Source organism: Telmatherina bonti (assembly GCF_933228915.1).
Source record: "Telmatherina bonti genome assembly, chromosome: 20".
NCBI lineage: Eukaryota > Metazoa > Chordata > Actinopteri > Atheriniformes > Telmatherinidae > Telmatherina > Telmatherina bonti.
This window is the reverse complement of record NC_136618.1, coordinates 21,303,177-21,327,216: the sequence shown is the minus strand read 5'-3', so window position 1 is coordinate 21,327,216 and position 24,040 is coordinate 21,303,177. Positions and strand designations below refer to the sequence as shown.

General features: G+C 38.1%; 1 protein-coding gene across 1 annotated transcript in view; it reads left to right on the top strand.

Annotated features, from left to right (window-relative positions):
- Positions 1 to 22,585, top strand: part of tmem108 (transmembrane protein 108) — a 49,853-nt gene extending 27,268 nt beyond the window's left edge. The window contains exons 2-5 of the mRNA XM_079259962.1: positions 4,646 to 4,729; positions 17,274 to 18,554; positions 19,172 to 19,323; positions 22,377 to 22,585. Coding sequence (XP_079116088.1) covers positions 4,690 to 4,729; positions 17,274 to 18,554; positions 19,172 to 19,323; positions 22,377 to 22,493 — 1,590 coding nt within the window. The 5' untranslated portion in view covers positions 4,646 to 4,689 and the 3' untranslated portion in view covers positions 22,494 to 22,585. The remainder of the gene's footprint in view (positions 1 to 4,645; positions 4,730 to 17,273; positions 18,555 to 19,171; positions 19,324 to 22,376) is intronic.
- The last annotated feature ends 1,455 nt before the right edge of the window (positions 22,586 to 24,040 follow it).

Below are 24,040 nucleotides of genomic sequence, written 5' to 3'. Positions count from 1 at the left end.
CCACAAAAGAATTGAGTGACAGGCTTATTTCATTCTGCCGTCTTGCTTGACCTTGGCTCTGGACTCTAGCGTGTGCCCCCTCGAGACACAGTGTTTAGAACTGCAGTCCAGGAGCGAGGACTGTGGCCTGTCAGCAGGTCCACAAACACAAAGGATCCACCAAGTCCCAGAGACACCCAGATTGATACTAAAAATGTATTTTCCATCGGTGCTGAGTAACTATTTTGGAATAACCCCCCCCCAATTTTGTTTTAAGCCCCAAAATGTCCTTGTGAGTGAATTTGAATATCCTCTAATGTACCATTAATGTTGCTATGGTGATGGCTGCCGTCTGTGTGCATGTCAACTTTTTTTCTCTCTCTCTGGTTGAAAGCTAAGCTGCAACATGCAAAGTGCCACTGTGCATCCGATGGAAATCAGTTTAGCCTGTAAACCTTTTCATTGTTGGGTTTGTTATATTATACATATTTGTTGACAGGTTTAGATGTGCTGTATGTTTTTGCTTTTTCATGATCGTTTGGAACATCCAGTTTTGTACACACTGCAGTCCTTTTCACTGCTAACACTGTGGTCGGCTGAGGGAGGATCCATACAACCATCTGTCCCCTGGGATCTGCACAGAAGTGCTTTATTTTCTCTTGCTGGAAGAAGTTTTATAAATGCATGAAAACAACCTGCTCATGAACTCCCAAATCTTACCAGGCACTCAGAAGTGTGCTAGAAATATTGTTTCCATGCTCCAGTGTGTAGTCTTTAGGGCAGCCTGTTGGAAAAATGCAATATAAGATCCCTTAATTTGATGTTGTTCAATGAATTGTGTTTTAATTTCGTTAGGACAAACCATTCATCAACTGATGGTACAGGTCCTCCAACCAACAGTCCGCTGTTACTACAGTCCTCCACGACAAACAAACCCCGTGTTTAGAGTGGGTCGTTTGCATCATTAAAGTATTTATCACCCACACAACCGCTTAATGGGATTCCTTACTGGCTTCTCTACAGCAAACAATTAATATTTATTGAAACTGAATCCAGTTTTCTGTGTGTGTGTGTGTGTGTGTGTGAGCTTTGACTGCCACAACCAAGACTCTCTTTCATCCTATTATGATCTTTTACCTGCACAGATGTGCAGAGCTGAGCTATTATTCAGCTGCTCAGCAGGAGTCCCGAGGAGCCGAATCCTTTTCAGGTCTCCTGCAGAGTTAGAAAACTCCTCTGCTCTCTGATAAGTTTAGAAAAACTCCCTTGTCACTCATCCCTTGTACTCTTCAAATTAAGAATTTTTCTAAGAACCTGCGCTGGTCTGGTGGCTTTGATGAGGCGTAATCACCATAGAGAGGCTCAGCTGCTCTTTTTGCACCCTGCCTTTCAACTCATTAGACCAAGAACATGATGCTAAAACATTCCACCCCAGGGAAGTAAAGCAACAGCAGTGAGGAGATCCTACCACTGCAGCGTCATGCTGTTTTGCTTGTATGAACAGGTGTTTGGGATGGTCCCAGCTTTCTTTTAATATGAAGCTAGAAAAACACATTTTCTGCTACTTGTGTATTCTTGCAACCTCGTCTTTTTGCAATTACTTGCACCATATTCCCTGCGAGCCTGCACCACTGTAGTCAAACTGTGATTTAAGAGCAGTGAGCTGTGAGGATCTCTGTTTTCATTTTCTAAACAAATGGAAAGGGCAGAATTGTGTGCATATATGTCATCTTAAAGTGCCTCCACAGCCCGTGTAGTTTTTCACTTTATCTTTGTATACATTCATTTTGTTCTTTATTTCTTGTCAAACAGAAGAGTTTGGCCAGGAGAAGATTTAAAAATAAAAATATTTTGTTTCCCAATTGATTATGTCAGAGGTTGTGGCCATTATTCACTAATCTATTTCCTATTCCCCTATATATAACACTGAAATATAGTGAATAAGAATAATCATACAGTTAAAACACTTAGCAAAGCAAAAGTATTTATGAATCTGCCTTTCAGATATTATTATCAGGTTGTGGTCTTTTCTTTTTTTACAATAGGTTATTTCTCCTCAGCTTAGAATAAGATATTTTCTGGTCATCACAGTGATCAGTAAACCATCTGACCAAAGCTGTAACATCAAACAGGCCATCTTGACAAAAACAATAGAGCAATACAGGCTTCTGTATGCAATGCTATACCTAATTCTCTTCATGTTCGCCTACCACATTGAGAAAATAAAGTTTCAGAGGTTTAATATCATCTTGTATAATACAGTTTAACTTTGTTTAATGTACATGCACCAAAAGATTATTCCTTAATCTTTTTTTTCTTTTGTATTGACTGGTTGTCAAATCGACATTGTTGTGTGGAAAGGGAAGTGGAGATGTATTACCAAAGCTACTTCTCTACAATGTAGCCATGTTCATGAGTGATTGATCATACACTCAGAGTGCATCCAAGCATGAACAAAACTTTTAAGTCACCAATATTACTGAAACAGAGATACAATACAAGCAAGGGATGGTAGTGTATTCTAGAGAAGCAGCTGTGTTCATTGCAATTATAGGGAAAATGTTCCATCTTTTCCACTAAGCTACATTTCATTATGTTCAGAGAGAGACTTCTTCAGCTTCACTGCAATGCAGAAAGATATTAGAGATCATTTATCCCAGCAGTCAATCACCCTCCAGAAGAAGGAACTGTCTTCTTCTTCTTCTTGTTGTTTTTCTTCTTCTTCTTGTTCTTTTTCTTCTTCTTCTTCTTCTTCTTTTACTTCTTCTTTTTCTTTTTCTTTTTCTTCTTCTTGTTCTTCTTCTTCTTGTTCTTGTTCTTCTTGTTCTTGTTCTTCTTCTTCTTCTTTTTCTTCTTCTTCTTGTTGTTGTTGTTGTTCTTGTTGTTGTTGTTCTTCTTGTTCTTCTTGTTCTTGTTCTTCTTCTTCTTATTATTATAGTTTTGATTTAAAGTAAAAAAAAAAGTTGCTGCATCACTGAAAATTCTCACTGGAATAAATAAAGTACTGCTGGCTACAGATAACTTCATACTCATTTTGAAAAAAAAAAAAGTGAGGTAAGGGATTCCCTTACCTCAGAAATGGGAATAATAAGGAGAATGCGGGATAAGCCACTGGCGATCAACAGATTTCCTCGATGCTGTAAGGAAGTGAAGAGACATATTGATCCTCTGTGTGGTCTGTGGAGCATTGACTGATTGTGTTCTTACATTAATCATCTCTTATTGCCCACACAGACAGAAACACATTAGTTACATAACCTCAGAAAGAAGCATTGTAATTAGTGCGTTCAGATATTTTAACAAATAGCTCAACGCAGCTGTTTGTGGCAGCAACTGCTTACTTTTCTCTTCAAAACACTGTTGTTGGTTTTGTTATTCCATGTTAGTGAAAAGTGTTTTCAGCTATTAGAAAATGTAGTTGGTCTCAATTAGTTGCTCCACATATTTACAAGAATTAAAAGGGTTCTGCATTGATATATAATATAAATAATATAAACTAGATAACTCAGATGGAATATTTTGCAAATATGTTGCCCTGTGTTGCATTTATGAGACAAAAAAGTCCTTATGAGAAGATCCGAACTCTATGCTTTTGTTGTCCACCCCTTCATGTCACCCATCTCCCGCAGAGACAGTCTGCCTGCAAACAGTCCTGGGAGTGGGCGGAAGGGTGATCCAATCTGACATGATACTCACAGCAGATGATTCATACAGGTAGAATGGAGGGTGCTTATTGTATGTATCTTCATACACATTTTTGGAAGTATGAATCTGTGTTTTTTGTAGATTGGGTAAGTAAGTGTATTGCTCAGAGGCCTCCTACAAATGAAGGCAAATAAAGACTTATCCTGAGGTAAAAGACGGTGTGTGTGTGTGTGTGTGTGTGTGTGTGTGTGTGTGGTGTTTTATTAGCAGAAGGTCAACAGTGAGTCATCCTCATAAAGAGCACCCATGGGTACTTGCTGACATACACAGTGGCTATCTCAGAACAAGGCTTACTGGTCAGTATTTGATGCTCCCTAATTGGTTTTACTGACCACTACGGCCTGCAGGAGGCCATCTCTGATCTGAAAACATTGCAATCTCACCTGATCTTTTTTTTATAAAGATGCTCAAGTCTGTGTAATTCATGTGACCAGTTGTGTTGAGCTTCCTCACTTTTGAAACTTATCTTAAAACCCATTTTTTTTATTCCTTGGCCTTTAACCCTACGTGAGACTGCTTCTGGTCAGTGTGTTATGGCTTGGTTTTAATTATTGGTATTATTTACTATTTATTCATTTTGTTTTATTGTTTTAATTACTTGCTCCTTGTATGACCTGCTGTTTTATTGTGGTATTTATTCACCTTTTAACTGTTTTATTCTGTTGTTATTTTGGTTGATGTGTACAGCACTTTGTTTCAACTCCGGTTGTTTTAAAGGGCTTTATAAATAAAGATGAGTTGAGTTTAGTTAAGTTTAGTGTTAGGGGCAGTGGGTTTTTAGTAGTAATTATCAAAACTGTCCACCGAAGTAAGGAAGTTTGCAAATCTCCTTCATCGTTTGCCATGTCTGATCTGTTACAGCCTGTCCAGATATAAACACAGGGCATCACAGTGACGCTGACCATGACTTGAATGTGATTTTATTTGAGTGCCAAGTTTCATCTTCTCTTTTCTTCTGCAGAGAACCATGAGCACTGTGGAGGAGGAGCCGGAGCACATGATACCATGAAGACAAGCCTGCAGGTCCTGCGCTGCCAGCTGCTGAGTGAGTAAAAGCTGGTTAAGGGGCCAGGCCAATCACTTATAACACAACAAAATACCAATATACATATTCAGATAACCCAGGTTGCTCTATGATGAGAGAACAAAGCTTTCAAGAGAATTACTGAGTGAAATGAAACCTGTGACTGAATTTGTGAGCTTGCTTTTGACCTCAGGTTAGTGACATAGAGAACTTCTTGATGCTGAAATACTTAGCATACAGTGCTTTAGGCCTGGATATCCAAACACAAAATCCAAAGGGCTTTGTGAATTGGCAGACAGGGCTGAATACTAAAGCCTAAAGAAGGATCTAGGAAAGAACAGAGATATGTAGGTAGTATATGTAGTTAAGTGAGCAATGGAAAGTTAATCACAATGTGAGTTGCTATGAGTTGGGGATCAAAATGCAGGCTCAAAGGAAGATAGTAGCAAATAAAACTTTATTTCTTGCTTGCTTGCAAAATTTTACTGGAAGGCATTGCTATCGAAGGTCTAGAAGACCAAAACGTAAACAGTGAAAGAGAAATTGTGAATATGGCACGAAGTAACAAGTACACAACAAAGGAATCCTGGATGCCTTCATTTGAGAAGAATAATCACAATGTGAACAACAGTAAATGGCAGCTGAGACCCAGGCTGTGTTCAAATAGTCCACTCACTCACCCTATAGGGTTCACTATAAAGATAACTCATAGGTTACAGATAAAGAACAATATGATCCTAGCGATGCTATACAATTACAATTACTCCATAATATATATAGTTATGTATCATATATATATATATATATATATATATATATATATATATATATATATATATATATATATATCACAAATGCAAAAACTAAATAAAAGTAGAATGCATCTCACAAAATCTTAACTTTTTTGATATTCGGTCTTTTATATAAATGTACAAATTTTATACAAATTTTATATATATATATATAATATATATATATATGTATGTATATATATATATATATATATATATATATATATATATATATATATATATATATATATATATATATATATATATATATATATATATTTATAGACAAGTGTCAGTAAACAAGTGTTTTAATACAAAGATGGCAACATTGGTTTACTTTAGACCACATGGAAATGTTTCTTGCTGTATTTCAGTGTACAGTCCATCGCAATGAAACCCTGACATGTTCATTGTTTAGACTGAACTTAGCTTAATTTGTTTTTATGTATATTATTCATAATATTCCATATCCTTCATCACAGGTCACTTCATCAGGATTATTTCTTCCTAACAGGAATTTTCAAGTGTAACAAAAATCACAGTAACAAACTGCAACCACTAGTGTTAGCTAGCATCCCCAACATTAGCATGTTCAGTTCTGGCCTTTATGTTAGAATTTACCAGTACATGTCGACCAATTCAGTAAATTCTTTGCCTTTTTTTTTTATTACCACGTGGCAATTTGTAGTGGATGTGAAATGAAAACATTTCAAAATGAAGCAGGAAAATAAAAAACTAAGCTACAATGTGTTGAAATACATAACAACTTTAATAAAATACACGTCATATGTGAAAAAAGATGTTCCAACACCTCAGACAGCAGCAAGAGTGCTCTTCGTTAAGTCGGTTACCAGGGTGATAGTTCCTGCTTCAGGCAGTGTAGACAACACCGCTGTTTCTCTGAAAAGGTCAGAGATTCATGCTTGCAGAGGACAGCAGGAACTGAGGTGTATTGTACATTTTTTCAAGTTAACTTTTGATGCACAAATTATATTTTCCTAAAGTTAATCAATAATCTTTGGTAATGAAACTAAATTTGATTAAAAGTGGGAGTTGTACATCACAATTGAGGATTTGCTTCTAAAATGTAGTTCCACAGGATTTAATTGTCTAGAAATGCCTCCACATATCTGAAAACTGTTCTGAAAAGGGCAGGTAGCTTCTCCAAAAATAGTCAGGAAGCAGTTGGATGAAGGGTCTGTCTGTCTGCCTGTCAAACCCGATCAATTGTTAGACATACTAACAGTAAATAAGAACATCAACTTTTGGCTTTTTTACACATTAAACTGGCCTATCACAAACCAGGTAGGAAACGGCACATGGGTTTTCTCGTGATTTGATGAAAATCAAGAAGCCTTAGGTAAATGATTAACATCAGAAATGATCCCTACATTTATACATCTGTCATGTTCAATTAACATGTGATTCAGGGGAGATAAAGCAGTGTTCCTGAACTTAAAAAAGTAAAGACATTAACACTTTATAAAAATAGTAAATAAATGACCAGCATTATGCACACAACACATCAAATGTTCACCATTATTTTGCACACCAGCATCTACCTAAACCCAGAGGTGAACGGTACATACTTGCAATGTTATTGTCCCCAAGCTGAGCCCATAGAGATATTGTATTCCATTATCTTTGAAGACTCTGTGAAATACCTTTAGGGAGCTCCACTTTGTAGACATTAGATAGTGTAGATGCACAGCTGCATCCCTGCACTTTTTGTCGAGCCTGTGCTGTTTTAAATTCACAAGCTCACAGACATGCACAAAGCTCTGGCAGGGTACCAGCGTGGAATGTCACATGAATATGGAAGACGGGGGTCAGACTGAGAGCCAGGGGTTTCTGGACTGTTAGCTAAAACGGATGATGATATCTAGTATTCACCCCCAAACACCACCTCAGGGCAAAGGAACCATTAGCTGTCTTGGCAAACCTGCTGCAACCCCTCGGAAGTGATAAACCTGCACTTGCTGTGAGCTGAGTATTTTGAGCTGTTGCAGAGGTGGAGCGAGGTCATGATGTAGCTGATCAATCAAAAGAAGAAGAAAAAAAAAAGGAGGTCTGAGTTGAAGCTGTATGGAGTTTATAACAGCTATATTTTATAGCCTGTTTTTCTCAACAAATCCTTACTTTGAACTAATCTTTGCTTTCATTCATTCAGTTGAAGCTCCAGCTGATGTCTTAGTTCTTTCAGACACATTGCACTTCAGATAGGTTTTTTTCTGAGAGAGTGCAGAGCTGAGGGATCCACCTGAGACCTCTGTTTCTGCTACACACACTTTTCTCATTTCTCTTCCTGGAAGAGTGATCTGCTGGAACATCTTTAGTCTGCAAGCAAGAAAAGAGATATTGCAGTCAGAGGAACCCGTATCAGTGTCTGCTTTCTTATTATTTTTGTCATTTGTCCACTTGCCTTCTGCATTTTCTCTCTTCCACAGACTGTAAGTCAGGCAGCCACTTGGATGATGAATAGCTTGTAAAGAAGGTTGATGCGATGTGTCAATCAACACAGAAAGCTGAACCAATGTGTTAATATGTTTATGGTATATTTTGTGGTCTTTTTAAGGCCTCCACCATCATGGGAATTACTGATATTCTACATAAGAAGAGCCACACCTGTTACTGTAAAATACAAGTTTAATTTCAGTGTCCGTATCAGTATTTTCCACAGATTCCAGACGACTTCCTGTTTAGTGTCTCTCCTTCCTGTTTGATTTGCAGTTGCTGTCACAGCAGCTAAATTGCTACCAGAGTAAACAGCACAAAGACTCTTTGTTGTTCTTGTTTTCGCATTCTATCGCTGTCTGATTCTCAGATAACCACGTTCAAAGCTCCTGTAACTTGACAAACAATTTGTGGGGCATTCAAACAGGAAACCATTATCCTGTTCCGAAAGCTTTGCCTCTTATCTCTGTGCTCACATCTGTAGAGTCCTCCCCGCACCGCATCACCCATCCAGGCCTCCTCCAGTAGTCCCAGATGTCCACAGGATGTGCCCTATCTGTCTGTGTCCCCTCCTGCGGGACAGACACGCTACCCAAAATGGCAGACATACACACCCAGCAGCAAATTAGAGAAAGTGCAGGAAAAAACCAAACTTGTCTAGACCTTCTATAAAACAGCTACGATGATTTAATGCACATGTATGAATTACAAATTAACTTGCTGTGAGATTGAACACTGATTGAGCGTTAATTCGGTATAACGTTTAATGAAATTCCAGATAATTGGATGTTTCCGAAAGTTTTTAAAGAAGTGACTTCTTAAGCAATACTTTCTTTTGTATTTCTTATCGAAGCCATGTTTTTTTCAGTAACTTGGCAGGCCTGTGGTGCTTCCTCTGATTCCTTTGATGTTAGAGTTTCATAATATGACATGGCTTCATGTTTTGTACAACAGGCTTCCTTTATATATAAATGATCTCAAGTCATGAATTAAAAATAAAATATATTTAAATCTATAGCTATAAAAGTGTGAAAACTAAGAGTAATAAGTTCTTGTAACTAATGGTTGCAGCTGTGTTGGTACAGATTGTAGGACCTCAGTTGTCTTGATGGTAATAATAGCAGAGGATCCACTGAAGTCAGCCTGGGCCGATAGCTGGCTGTCCAGCCGTGATAATCTAATCTTAGTGGCAGTCGGTTCCACAGCTTTCCAGTCAGCCCACTGATAAAAGGCTTCATCTGCCGAAGCTAGTCTGATTTTTTTTTTTTATTGCCACTTTCTCTAACCTCGTACCTCAAAGCTACAGGGGCATGGTGGCGTAGTGGGTAACAATGTGGCCTCACAGCAACAAAGTTGTTGGTTCAAGCCTTGTCTCGGAGGAGGCCTAAACAGTGGCAATTCTGTATATTTGCATGAAATAGTATTATTATAGCATTTGCATATTCTCCCCGTGTATGCGTGGGTTTTTTCCGGGTACTTAAGCTTCCTCCGACCGTCCAAAGACGTGCATGTTGCCTTATTTTGTTTCTTTAAGTTGTTCCTTGGAGGGATTGTGAGTGGTTGTTAGTGTCTCTGTGTTGGCTCTGTGATGGGATGAATGCCTGTCCAGAGTGTACCCTGCCTCTTACTGGAATAGGCTCCAGCTTCCCCACAACCCTTATTTGGATTAAGTGGTTAGAAGATATAAACATTTAACAAAACTACCCACATGCGGGCTACGATTGCTCTGAGCTGTTTCACTCTGAGTAAATTTTTATGTTGGCTTTGCCATTGAGATAAAACTAAAACTCAGAGCAGATCCACCAGGAGAGCAAATCTTCTAAACTCTAACTCATATTAAAAGCATTCTTTGTTTCAAGATGCAAGCTGTACAAGATGCACAAGAACAGTAACCTCTTGAGGCAGAAGTGAGGATGTGTGAATATCACACTCCCGTCTACCACCATGATATTTTTTAGGTTGTAGTTGTTCAAGAAAAAAAAAAAAAAAAGCTTATCTGGTGGCTTCACACAAGAAACTTTTAAAGACTTTGTAGAACATTTGTGATATTTACCACCCTCGATGTGTGGTGTAATGACAATAATATCTTAGGAATATCTAATGGAAAAAGAGTCGTATCAGAGCAGTCCATCAATATTTCTTTTAGTTCTTTTTATCTTCTTTTGTGGCACATGAATCGGTTTCAGAATGGGAGAAAAGGAACTGTAAAATTTGTACGAATACCCCAGTTTTTAATAAACCACCGTGTGTAATATCAACACCTGATAAAATAGCCACAATTTATTCTCTGTATTTGTTTTATTTCTGTCTGTCAAAGAAGTGCAAAATACAATTTGTAGAAAAAAGATCAAGAAAAAACAAATGAGCATATTTTTAGGTATTTATCTTCAATACAAAATTTATTCTTTACTGACGCATCACCTTGGTCAGATTGTTATTCAGTTTATGTTTTGTGTTCTTCTTCTTTTGTGCTGCTGAGCAGAGAAATGATAGAGCAGTTGCAGTTCATAAGTAAAGCCTGATGAACCGTCACAAGCCTTATTGATGGATGATTTTGCAGCTTCTATTTTTGGTTCCTTGTTCAGCCTTCAGTTCAAGCAGCCCCACTGCCAGCAGCTCACTGATGATGCAGCACAACCAGCTCTAGAAGCTGTACATGCTGGAAAGCTGCATGTAGCATGAGGTGACTCCTGGACATAAAAAAGAAGATGAATGTCCCAGCACTTTCAGGACTGATCATGCAACCAGCCCGGTGCATAGTCTGCATATCACACACACAGTGTTTAGACATTGATGCAGTGTACATGAACAATGTTCTGCAGAAAATTTAGTCTGAGCTGCGTGAATCCAAAAGATAATACAGAATTTCATCAGCAGGAGTAAATATGTTGTTTACCATCCCAGCAGTGTACGTTCAGATGGCGCTCTGGCCCCTGATATTGAGTCTAACGGTAAATGATTGGTGAGACAAAGCCTGCTTTGGATCGGCGCACAGGATCCTGCTTTGCAACTTGATTTATTGATGTCCAGGATGGCATCAATATACTGTAGGGCTTCAACGAATGTCAGTCGCTGCCCAAGCATTCAAAAGAGCCTAATTCAGCAGGTTTCTTGCATAAATTGCTCCTCCCTCCATGCATTGTGTGCTTATATCATGCAAAACAGGTTGATGCCATTAGTCAAATAAATGAGGGTATAATCTCACAGCAGTTTCACCTGGGCATTTGTTTTCCTCACGATATTAGCAGATGCTATTCTTAGATGATCAGCTGGGTGATACAGATTGCAGGGGGACAGGTTGGTGTGAGTGATAACAGATGTGTGTCACCCTCCCTTTCCATGAAACATGTAGCAGAAGGACAAAGGGAGGGACCTTGTATTCAATGTCACCATTGAAATTATCTTTTTTTCCCCTGTAGCAGGATGATTTAAACTGTTGTTGCCCACCCCCTTATTTATTTATTTATATATTTAGTATAATTTCTACTGAGGATACATTGTTTAACATTGTGGGTGTTCAGAAATACCATGCAAGGCTAGAAATAGCCTACATGCACAATGATGACAAAAAAAAAACCATGCTGAGTGGACAAGTACAGCTGACCAAGACAAATGTGACCAAAAGGCGCCTCATACATTCTCCTCTCACACATTATTTTTCTTGGATATCCTTTTTGTCCATGTGTCTAATCCAACCTTTTTGCTTTTGTCCATGTTTTAGCCTGACAAAACACCCACACAGCTCCCTTTTCTACTCTCCACTACACCTCTGGCTTCCTATCAGCACATTTTCCCCACCCCGCGTGACCTTCCTTCCCCTTTCCCATCCAATTTTCTCATGTTATTCCCAGTACTTCATCTCAGTAATGGATGTTCATGAAGCTCTGGTTACTTCTCGGGTCTTTTCAATCATCTCTCTTGTTAATTCACTCATTGTGTCGTGCATTTGCGGAGGCTGGTCCATGCTCTCTGTCTCCATTCACCCTGCCTTCGATCTCACTCCATCAGCCAGACAAACACCTGCTGTGACAAATTATACCCATTTACTTCAGTGTTCAGTGTAGTGTACCTACAGCTACACCATACACATGCAATCATACACTTTCATGTGCACTCACACAAATTCAGTAATATCCAGCACTATTTTTATATATAGCTGCTAATGTAAGAAATTAAAGTCTTTTAATACAGACAACACACACACTGTGCCATTATTTATTAGACAAAGGTGAGCCAAAATACAGAGTTAGTGTGTGAAAATCTAATTATACTCCATTAATAAGAAGGGTTGGTAGTAGCCAAGTGCTGTTGATTATTTGATTGATTATGCATTGTAAAGTTAGAACATCTTGATAAAAGAAGTTTTAATGGTCAGGAATCTGGATCGTGCAGTTTGGTGGATTGGAGGAAAGACATCGGCAGCCCATTTTCAAAAAGCTGCTGTGCATCATTGCGCAGTATAAGGCATAATTAGAAATGAAAAATATTCAAGACAGTTGCCAGTTTCCTCAGGAATGTCCCAAGATGTCCCAGTAAGTTCATCGCAAGGCTGGAAAACTAAACTTAAAAAAAAAAACACAACAGCTTCAGCACATCTCATATGCTACGGGGCTTTCTTGTCATGTGCCTCCATCATTGCTGTCTTTTGTTTAGTTTGGCTTAAAAGCTGGTCTAGATGATCAATAGAGATGAACAACACAACTCCGCATGTTTGACTTGACGGCTGGTTGTTGTGCTACCTCACTCAGATTCTTCCACAAGTCTGATTCAGTCCAACACAGGGATGTCCAGATGCGGTTCTCAAGAGCCACAATCCCGCAGACTTTCCAGGTATCCCTGCTGCAACATACCTGACCTAAATTAATAAGTCATTGTGCAGAATATCATAGGCTGTTGGAACCATTTAATTTGAGTCAGGTGTGTTGAAGCAGAGACGCAATGAAAACCAGCAGGACAGTGGCCCTTGAGGACCGACTTTGGAGACCTCGATTAAACATTTGGTCCCTAAACTTTCAGCTGTGTGCTTATTGCATGGCCAATATAAGTTTTTATATTGCATATAGAAAATTGCCATAATACTGAAAATTTGAATTTAGTATGCAGGATGCCAGCATGCAACAGAAAGCTTCAGTCACAGCGGGATCCTTACATATCCAAACACAACTGTACAAAATTCAGCATGGCAAGAAGTCTGCTTGACATTCTGTATTAGATGACGGCCGTGCATCGAGGCAAAACCTTACCCATTCAGCTAGTGGAAGTCATTAATCCACCATATAGATTCATGGAATAGTGTTTTTTTACATGCACTAATTTTAAAAGAAAATGTCATTTATCAAACCTAAAATATAGATTTTTCAAAGCAAGTAATCCACTATCTTCCATTTCATTAAATCCTGTAGGATTGTAGCCAGAGTGATAGATGCTAATAGTTCATTCTGCTGCCTTTTTCCTCCATTTTTCTTTTATTACTTAGGAGGCAAACTGTAACCTGTTGATCTCCTCATGAGCTTTCAGTTATTAATCTTCTGCTACTTTCATAAGCTTCGCTGATAAGTTGAAGTGCACACATTGTTTTATTAGCTTCATAATGTGGTTGTGGGATTCCTTGTACTTGGGCAAGAGGTCACACTTAAAAAAAATCCTAAGAAAATCCAAACCAACACCACATCTGACACAACATGAACAAACCTATCTTTTTCTTGCATTTAGGACTTCTGAATATTTGGAGCGTTTGATGCTGTTGCCACTAAAAATAAAAAATTATTTTTTTTCACTGTAATATCTCAGATATGATCTTTAATAAAACATGATTTGACTAAACTGCAAAGTAACAAATGAATATTAATCTTCCTGTTGGCTACAGATCAGAGAAATACCAAATGATTTATGTAGAGCTTCTGATGACCCGGACAAATTAGGAGGATAAGTGCCAGAGTGTTTAGGCTGGATACATTTAATGTAATTTTGTCTTAAAACAAGTCAGGATAGTTTCAGACATTCTGTAAGATTTCTTTCTTTTTTTTTCTTTTTTTTTTTTTTTAAAGTTTTTTAGTTTTTTTTTATTATTAACATCTTATGCATATTGTACAAAATATTCCCTAATAAAATGTTAAGTCTTATACTTTGTCCTGATGTGAATTCACAATCCAGGAACAACTAAAGCATAATTATATCACATAATTTAGTCTTTGTTAACAGTTTCCTTTTTGTGCAGATCATGTCATGGAGAGAGCGTGCAATCAGAAACCAGCAGTGGTCATGTTTGCTGGCTCTAGAATGGGCTCTGTGGATTAGAGATGTACCAGACCTGGTTAATAGAATAGCAGGACAAGACTCTCTCCTGTTAATCTCTGTGGTAGAGTATGAAGGAATACAACCAATGATTCAAAGGTTCAGTATAGATAGTCAGAGCTTCGGGTATCTGCTGTGAGATATTTGTGAATACAGAAAAGAAGATGCTGATATTCGGTGAGGAAAAGAAATGAGGTATTAACCTGATTGACCTTTTCTTATTCCTGTTTTTGTCTGTTGCTTTCTTATTCAACATTGCAAACAGATTCATCCTTTAACCTCTCCTTATTTCTTTCCAGATCTTTTTGGAAATGGAAACTTGGTTTCCATAGTTACTGATAGAGCATTATAAACAATGGTGTGAACATCCAGGTCCATCCATGGCTTGAGACTGTGTTTTCAATGAGTCTTGTTCCATTGTGTTGAAGGTGATTGGGTGTGTGTGTGTGTGTGTGTGTGTGTGTGTGTGTGTGTGTGTGTGTGTGTGTGTGTGTTTGTGTGTGTGTGTGTGTGTGTGTGTGTGTGTGTGTGTGTGTGTGTGTGTGTGTGTGTGTGTGTGTGTGTGTGTGATGGTTATGAAGGTCAAAAAGCAGTCAGCACACTGACTTCTCTCTCTGAAAGCTTTACATTTCAAACACCAATAAGAATAACCATCTCATCGTGGTCCTTTTGTCTTACGGTCATTTAGATGTGTGTGTTGGTGCCACAGCTTAATTCTTATGGGTTGGGCAATATTAGAAAATTTTAAAAGCTTTACATAAATGATTGCATCTTAAATTTTAAGTTTTATTGAGATTGTGACTAGATGGTCAGTTTTGTCAGGCTTTCAGGGATCTCCGTATTTTAAATATGACTGATACCGATGTAGATGTCACAACACAAATTCATGCACACGTATGTCAGTCAGCAGAGTTCATTCACAAATACAAATAACTCTGAAATGTAAAGAAAAAATATAGATCCACAATCATAACTACCAATGTGCATATATTTGAGAGTCCGTAAATGTGTGTGACATTAGTAATTTGCACATCTATGACAGAAATGTTAATCTCAGTTGATTTTAAAAAGGTTTTGGCAGAGAGAATGCTGCTGTTCAGACAACTTATATTTCCAAAGGTAAAACTTCAAAACCCAACCAAACTGAATTACTTAGATATTTGGAAAGTAATCCTCTGTTGTAGGAAGATCCGATACTGAGCATTTATTTCGGTCCAAATATTCTAAAACACATTCCAGCATTTTAAGAAAGGAAAGAAAAAAAAGAAAAAAAAACACAATAATTATGTATGTAGTTGAAGGATCTTAATAATATGTTGTTCCCCTTTCGGCTTGTCCATCTGAAGGGTTTGCCAAAGCGAATCATCGCACAGTTGAATGTTTGGCATGTGTTTCAAGCAGGATACCCCTCCTGACGCAACCCTCTGCATTTATCCAGCTTTGTACAGGCCTGAAGATAACAACCGTGTTCCCTCAGGGCTGCAGCAGCGAACAGCAGACCGTCAGGTCACAAGACAAGCGGCTCTACCACCTGAGCCACCGCTACCTTAGTATCTTAATAATATAGGGGTAATAATTTGCAAATCACTGTTTTGTGTTTTGTAAACGGGGTTAGAATTTAAAAATCCTCATTTTGGCATAAAAACATGTTTAATCCTAATTCAGACAATTGTGTACACAGATTAAATGTTTACCTCATCTTCCTCATCAGAGAAAGCACCCAGTGGAAGCCCTGCAGATGTGTTACATGAGCTGTGTTGGCGGTGTCAATAAGGGGTTGAAGAGGAGCGAGCAAAGAGCGAATTAAGAAGCCCCTCCCTGCTCCTCTTCTCTGACTTTCTAGCTGTCCAGATAATATAGTTGAACCAACAATCTCCACAGGTTCCTGCTAACAGCTTGTCACTACACACCTCTTTGTGAGGTTAATCTTGAGATGGCAAATCTGCCAGGTGGTTTTTAACATTATACGACTTATTTTGGTAAACAGACTGGCATTAAACTATTTATCTAAATGTGCAAGAGCATGCTAGTTTAAACATATTTATAATACATTGCATTAAAAAAAAAAAAAAAAAAAAAAAAAACTATCCACAGAATAAAGTCAAATGTTTGTTTTGTGTTGTAATTGAAGGATTTACACATTTTTATGAAGCTTTTCTGTCCAATATGAGGGAAAATGTGCTTTATATTTCTGCTTCTAAATACACAAACACCCTTTTCAATCCCAGTTACTAGCTCATATACATTCGGGTCCATACAGTGAACTTGCCTTGTGAATAATGCAGTTAATAAAGCAATCTAATCAAACTATGGGAGGCTGGTTGAGTTTATTAAAAGCTGAAAAGCATAATGAATTCAAGACGGAGCTTCCCATCTGAACACCTGAGACTTCAGCTTGGAAGCTTAGTTGAAAATGCAACAACACCTGAACTCTACAAATAATTCGATTCAGCAGCTGAATGTTGTGATGAATATGTTTTTTTTTTTCCTCCTATTTAATTTTTTATCATTGAGCTGATTTCCCGATGAAGGAAAGATTAAGACTCTTTGCTCTGTGAAAGATTTTAGATGTTTTAGTCCCACAACTCAATTATTCCTCTGACATTAAGCATTAAATTTCAATATAAAAGAAGTTCCAGCATCACATCCTTGTCCAAATCAGATTCATCAGTAAGCATTTTCATCCCATTGGCCGCATTATGTGATTGCTTTTTATTAGCCTTGTTTTCTTATGTTTTGGTGCTAATGATGGCTTATTTTTGGCTTTTTAAAGGATTTTTTTTTCTTTTTTTTTGGTACACATTTAATGGAAAATTTTATCATTTCTATGATAGGATATGTATGAATTGGCTCGAAATGATGTGTATGTTGATTCGTGTATGTAAAGTGCCCTGTGACAACATTGTTGTGAAGTGGCGCTATACATATAAAGTTGAATTGAATTGAAATTGAATTGAATCACAACATGAGGCTTAAGGAGTATTTTACATCAGATTTACTAATCTTCATATTTTCTCTTTTTTAAGGTGTTCTAGCATTCCTGGCACAGTCAGTAGGACTGGTTTTGTCAGCACAGGAGCCGTACCTCAGCCAGACGTCCCAGGAATCTGTCTCCATGGCAGCCAGCGACAGCAACCCACTCTCTCTCCACCTTGATTGGCATCCGGAAGGCTCCAGCAGTGGGGAATGGTCATCCAGAGGCACTCTACCATCAAATATCATTATTCCTAGCGTTATCCTTCCTCCCTTGCGTCACACCACCCACGCTTCCTCTCTGGCCCGTGTTGACCCTCCCATTCATGACACAAATGCTGTTACCCCAAACACTGTGAGCACTAACAGCCGCGTGACTCAACCCCAGGTGCCCAGCTCTGATACTATAAATCAAGGCTTCATTCAGAAATTTGTAAGGGCGCCCCAAGTTCATAACCTAGTTACTGTTCGTACTAGCCAGGCCAGCAGCAGCAGCTCCAAGTTTCCCAGTACAGAATTCCCAAACATAGATGTAAACTTTTCTGCTGCAGGGGCTTCAAGTCCCCTGGTTTCTGCCTCCAGCTCTGGATCAGACAGAGGGGATGCACTTGATGCACACCGCAAAAAGCTTCAGAAGCTGAACGAGAAGGAACCCAGCAACCCCAGGCAGCAACATGTTCCTGAGCTGCACCCCTCCTCCCTGGCCGCCCTCTCTTCCTCCTCAGTTGGTGCTGATGCTGCGCGAGGCCTGAAACTCGCGGAGCATGCTATAAGATCGCCTGAGCTGCCTGTGCATCACACCATCACTCAGCGGGAAGCTCATGCTTTGACAGAACCCCCCACCGCTCAGTTGAAGTTGGATTCAACAGAGGGGCCTGATGCTTCTGTCAAGAGCTCACCACAAAGTTTGATTTCAGCTGCATCCAGTACAGGTCTGCCCACTAAGACCAACTTCAAGCCGCAGAGTCAAACGGTCATCCCAGTCAACCACACTGCAGCCTTCACTGTGGAAAGTCAGGTTGTTCAGGGTAACAACACAGACAGTCCACCTGTTGAGCTCCAGCTGGGGAATGCAACTGCACACGCAGGGCTGCTTTCTAACAGCACCTCCGTTGAGGAGTCGCCTGCTCAGGGGGACAGTTCAGAGCCCCCCTCCACGGCCAGTGGGAACTTCCTCAACAGGCAGGTACCTGCAACAACCAGCGATCCCTGGAATACCAGAAACAGCTCGGGCTCCACCGTTAACTCGCCACCATCCCGCATGACCATCTGCTTCAGCAGGATGGACATTGTGTGGATCGTGCTGGCCATCAGTGTGCTTGTGTCCTCCTGCTGTAAGTAAAACCAGACAAGACAAAACACAAGATTGTTATTTGACTGAATAGATCCACAAGAGAAGAATTAGCTTATAGACAATAAGAAAAAAATCTGCGTCAGTTTTCACCTAATACTAAAACAAAAACTGAAATATGTTCAGGAATTGTAACGTTATCCTACATGACAGCATTGATACTTCAAATCATTTTATATATAACAGATTACTCTCACTCTCTGTCACATTTTAGGCGTTAGTTTGACTGTATCATCATTGCCAACTTTCTTGCTTCAGTTAGTGATTTCTTAGATTTCCCAGAATGCCTTTTGACAACTTCCAGACACTCTTCAGGGCCTAATCTTATTAGAGACGAGAGTTTTAACAGGAAGGGGATGTTTCACCTGAGGCTAAACACAGTTCTGTGCATTTTGATCTGTTCTAGACAAAGAAATATGAATTTCTTAGCCTTCTGATGATTCACTTTTTTATATATTTGTATAAGTGACAGCTTCGTCCAGAATTTCATCCACATTTTATTCCAGCAGTGGTGCGTTTTCCTGAAACATAACGGCTTCTTTCACAGTAAGTGTGGCTGCAATAACCCACAATTTGCTCTTGTGTCTCTGACTGCTGTAGCTGTACTGTTGACTGTGTGCTGCATGAAGAGGAAGAAGAAGTCATCAAATCAGGAGAATAACCTCAGCTACTGGAACAACGCCATCACCATGGACTACTTCAGCAGGCACGCAGTAGAGCTGCCCAGAGAGATACACACTCTGGAGAGTGAGGTACAAACTACTGACACACTATGACTCCCTTACTGTTCAGCAGATCGCCAAATGAAGTGGTGGAGCATTTACTTGATGAATATGGAAATGGCGCTCAGGTCTGCTTTGACGTATTCTTCCTTTTCCTGTGGCTTTGTACTGCATGCTATCTCAAATGAAGCAACTTTTCCACTATCTGACAGGTTTTTATCCAAAAACTCAGCTCAAGTATTTGGAGCATTAAAAAGTAGATGATGATTCACCTTGTTTAGGTTTAACTTATAGGATGGAAACCAAAGATGACCCAGATGATCTTAGACATCCCAGTTGTTCATGTGGCATCAGCAGATCTGATGCATGTGCGGTACAAATAACCAAAACAAAAAAGGAAATAAAAAAAACGTTTGAATTGAATATAAATTTATTTAAAATAGATAAAAGTCCAGGTAATAAAAATAAAATTAAAACAAATAAATAAGAAATGGAGGATTAATAATAAACCAGAATAAATCAGATAGAGAGCAGAAAACTAAACCTGTTTAAAGAGCAGAAGAAGAAATAAAGAAGAAATTCTAGGAACCACAAGCAGACTGGCAGTCAGGGAATAAACCTTTTATTTTGGGTGATCGAGAACAATAAAGTCTTTTAAATTAGATGATGTCTGGCCATTAAGAGCTTAGGATGTAATAAAAAGAATTTTCAGTAATGCTCACATTTTACCAAGAAGTCAATCTAGAGAGGTTAAAACAGAATAAATGTGATCTCAGCAGGCTGTTTACACTTCGTCTGAAAAGACCTGTGATCACTCAGGTTTTAAAAGCAATATTTTCTAAACCTAAAAAACATCCATCCATCCATCCATCCATCCATCTATTGCCTATTCTTGTTCATTCTAATGCAGGGTCAGGGTGGTGGCGGAGCCCAGCCCAGTTTCTATCAAGTGGGATACAAAATACAACCTAGACAGCTCACCAATGCTTAAAAATCAGCATGAAGTCATTTACGTTGTAGTTTCCTGTAGGTCTTGAATTGGTGAGGAAAATGAAACCTTAATTAAAGATGTACTGTGAAAGATTTACACCATGTCATTCCAAGATATTTCATTCATTTGCTGTCATTCTAATATACGCCAGATTTTCATCATCAAGAAGGCAACGTGTCTGTCAGACATGGCTTCCCAGCTTGTAAAAGCACACAATGTCAGCTTTTTTTTTTTTTTTTGCTTTTTTTTAATATGTATTTTGCATGTATGAATTTTTGAGTTTGTGCTTTGGTTATTTTGTTTGGTAAATATTTTAAATAATTATGGTTGTTTGTGATATTTTGCTGTGAACAAACTGAATAAACTTAAAAGGAATAATTTAGCCTAATAAAATAAATATTAAATCTCTAATTCTGATTTAAATTTAAAAATCGGATCCATCCACTTAAATCACTTAGCCATGTTTCTTGTCATTAAGCAAACTCATCTTGTGTCATCGTCCTTTTTTTTTTTTTTTAATTTCATGAGTTATTTGTCCATTAACATGTATAAAACGCACGTTTGTGTGATGGGAAATTTCCATACCCAGCCATTAGTATAACATTATATGGACACATTTAGCATTTCTTGCACATAATTTCACCCACATTTACTGATGATTCTTTGTGATAGGTTATTTTAAAAAAACGGAGATTTTACCTTTTTTTTTTTTTTTTTTACTGTAAATGATCTGTTGTGAATAACTGATCAACTTGGGAAAGTAAGTTTTGAATAACAAAGCCTTTTTTTTTATAACCAGATATGAAATTTACAGTATTTTTCATATTAACTCTGTCATGATTAGAAAAATAATCAGATCTTAAAGGTGGAGTATGTAAGATTTTCAGTATTTTCTAAATAAATTAACTAAAAAAATAACTACAATCATAATTAGTTTTTTTTAAACATGTAGGTTCCAGTCTGTCCCTATTTGATGCGTTATTAAATTATAAGTTTAATTAATGACAAATGACAAAAAGCACTTTTTTTTTTACTGGTAGGCAAACATTTAAGAAGGGTCTTTGTCATTAATTAAACTTGTAATTTAATAAAACATCAAATATGGACAGACTGGAACCTACATGTTTAAAAAAAAAAACTATTTAATTATGATTGTAGTTATTTTTTTAGTTAATTTGTTTTGAAAATATTGAAAATCTTACATACTCCACCTTTAAGTTAAAGCATGTACTCACTAAAACATTCATGTTCCCGTATTTGGTGCATCACAGTGCCATCTGTTGGAGGATGTACAAAACAGAAGTTTGGACATAAATCTGTAAACCCCTCCACCTCTCACCCTCTCCTTCTGTCATTGCATGTCTGTGTTCATCATCTTCTCCAAAATAAACATTTTGTTTTATGCTTCCTTCCTTTTATTTTGCTGCTGCTGCTGCTGTCTTTACATTCCCTTGCTGCCTTTTGGGGAGTCAGGAAAGAGAAGCTGAGGTTGGATCATGTGTGGGATGCCCTTGGTGACACCCAGGTGTTGTTTTTCCCCTGATTTACCTGTCTTCGTAGAGCAGAAACGTCAGATCTTAGCTTCTCTGGTCCTATAGGTGGATGGCAGTGTTCTCCATGAGACCTAATCATAAACCTGGTGTTATTTGATCAAATTTGCTGATAAAACTGCCTCATTCCTGCTGCAAAACAAGTCATTTCATGTTTCACACATCCATCCTCCAGCAGCACTTCAATACTGCTGGCTCACCATCACCCCCCTCCCGCACCTGAAGCCCCTCTGATGCTGCTTTCTTCTGAGTCATCCCTCCCTTTCGTTCCTCTGCTCGAGAACCTTTTATATTGTTTCCCCCTCCCCCCTTTGTTTCTCCATTTATTGAGCTTTTGTCAGTATCTTTGTTGATCATCCGTTTAAAAACCCCTGGGAGCACCAAAGCCACACTTTATCCCATTCTCTTTCACTATAAACTTGTAGAATAGATGTATTAGGCTGCAGTGTCTTTTCTTCTGGCAATATTTAAAGCATAAATCAACTACTGCTGGGCAATTAGGCACATGGACTTAGTTTTCATGTGTTTGCCTGTGTTTTCAGGAGCAAGACACCTGTCTACCCCCTAATGGAGACTACAGCGGCAGTAGCGTGATCCTGGTTAACCCTTTCTGCCAGGAAACCCTCTTCATCAACAGAGACAAAGCCTCTGCCATATAGAGATAGATCCACATCCTTTACTCCCCCCCCCCTCCCAGCTGTTATTGTCTATTTTATATATGTGGTAAATATTCAGAGACTTTGACCTTATACTGTATATTACAAACACAAAGAGCAACCTGTAAGAAGAGCGATGTAAACAGACACTATTTACTATGAGGATGCACCTGCATATTTTTCTGATGTAGATTTTCTACAAATGGTTTAATTGTGATAAAGGTTTCTATTGTCTTTATATAATACAGAATATATATGTGGTTTTGTTGCATAACAGTGGCTTGATGGTAAGTAAACTGTGGATGTTGCCACATGAAATCTGCTTTAGAGAAGAATGTGCTATGAAACCCTCAAAGCTGTACTTTTTATTGTTTTTTTTTTCTTCTTTTAAAATCAAATCCCAAAATACTTATAGCCTGTTGAACTTGAATATAGCACCTACATATTTATGGGGAAGGGGACACAGGTATGTGTAAATATGGATAAAAAAAAAAAAAATCACGGCCTGTGTTTATCAAACCAGTATGAAACATGCATAAAGTGCTCCAAAATGTAAAGTTTTTTTAAAGTATTTATTCACCTACAAAGGCCACTTAAACGATTCCTTGATGTGTATACCAGGAGCATAAATAAAATTCTTAAAGAAATAGATTCACAGTTAATATGTCCCTTTTTCAGTATTTAAATGGAATGATTTACAGATGTAAAGATCTACATTTTATACAATATTCTATTTTTTAAAAAAGTATCTTTTTAGGTTTTAAAAAGTATGCTTTGACTAATTAATTTGCAATTACTAAGAAAATATTCTCACTAGGTTATTTGAAACATTTCTTTCCTGGATACCTAATTAAGACGTTACATTATTATAGATATTTACATTATTATCGAGTCAACAGAAAAAAATATACTGATTAAAATTAGAGATAAAAAACACATAATTAATATTAAAACCTGTTTCATGTTGAAGTAAATTGTGGTATAAACGAGGACAGAATGGGGTAAAAAAATGGAAAAAAAGAAAAGGAAACTGCTTGCAGACAAATTCAGCATGGCAGTTTGATAAGTACAGGCCAAGATTTTATTGATCAATTAAATCAATAATTGATTTAATTATAAGAGTATGGACATGGAGTGATTCTGGGTAAAACGGCTTCGATCTAAAAAGATTTGCCCCCTTGTGTCACCAGCTTCTCTGAAGAGGGACCACATTCTTAATCTCTTTTGTTGGCCCTTTATATATCTAAGTGTAGGTGAGTGTGTGTATGACTGCTGTTTGTGCATGGAGGCACACTCCGTGCACTGAAGTGTGACCAAATGAGCTGAGATGTCCCAACCCCCTTAACCAAATATAACGGTTACTTAAGTCAAACAAGACTTGTATCACTATCAGCTGAATTTGAACTGTTTGTCTTTGTGTGTCTGTTCTTGTGTGTGCCTCTGAATGTGTCTATCACCTGTCTGTGTCGTGGAGTGGCTACTGGTTGTGTCCCAGTTTGAGAATGTCTCTCACCACTGTAAGAAACAGTTGCTTCTGTAAGTGTCTCGCT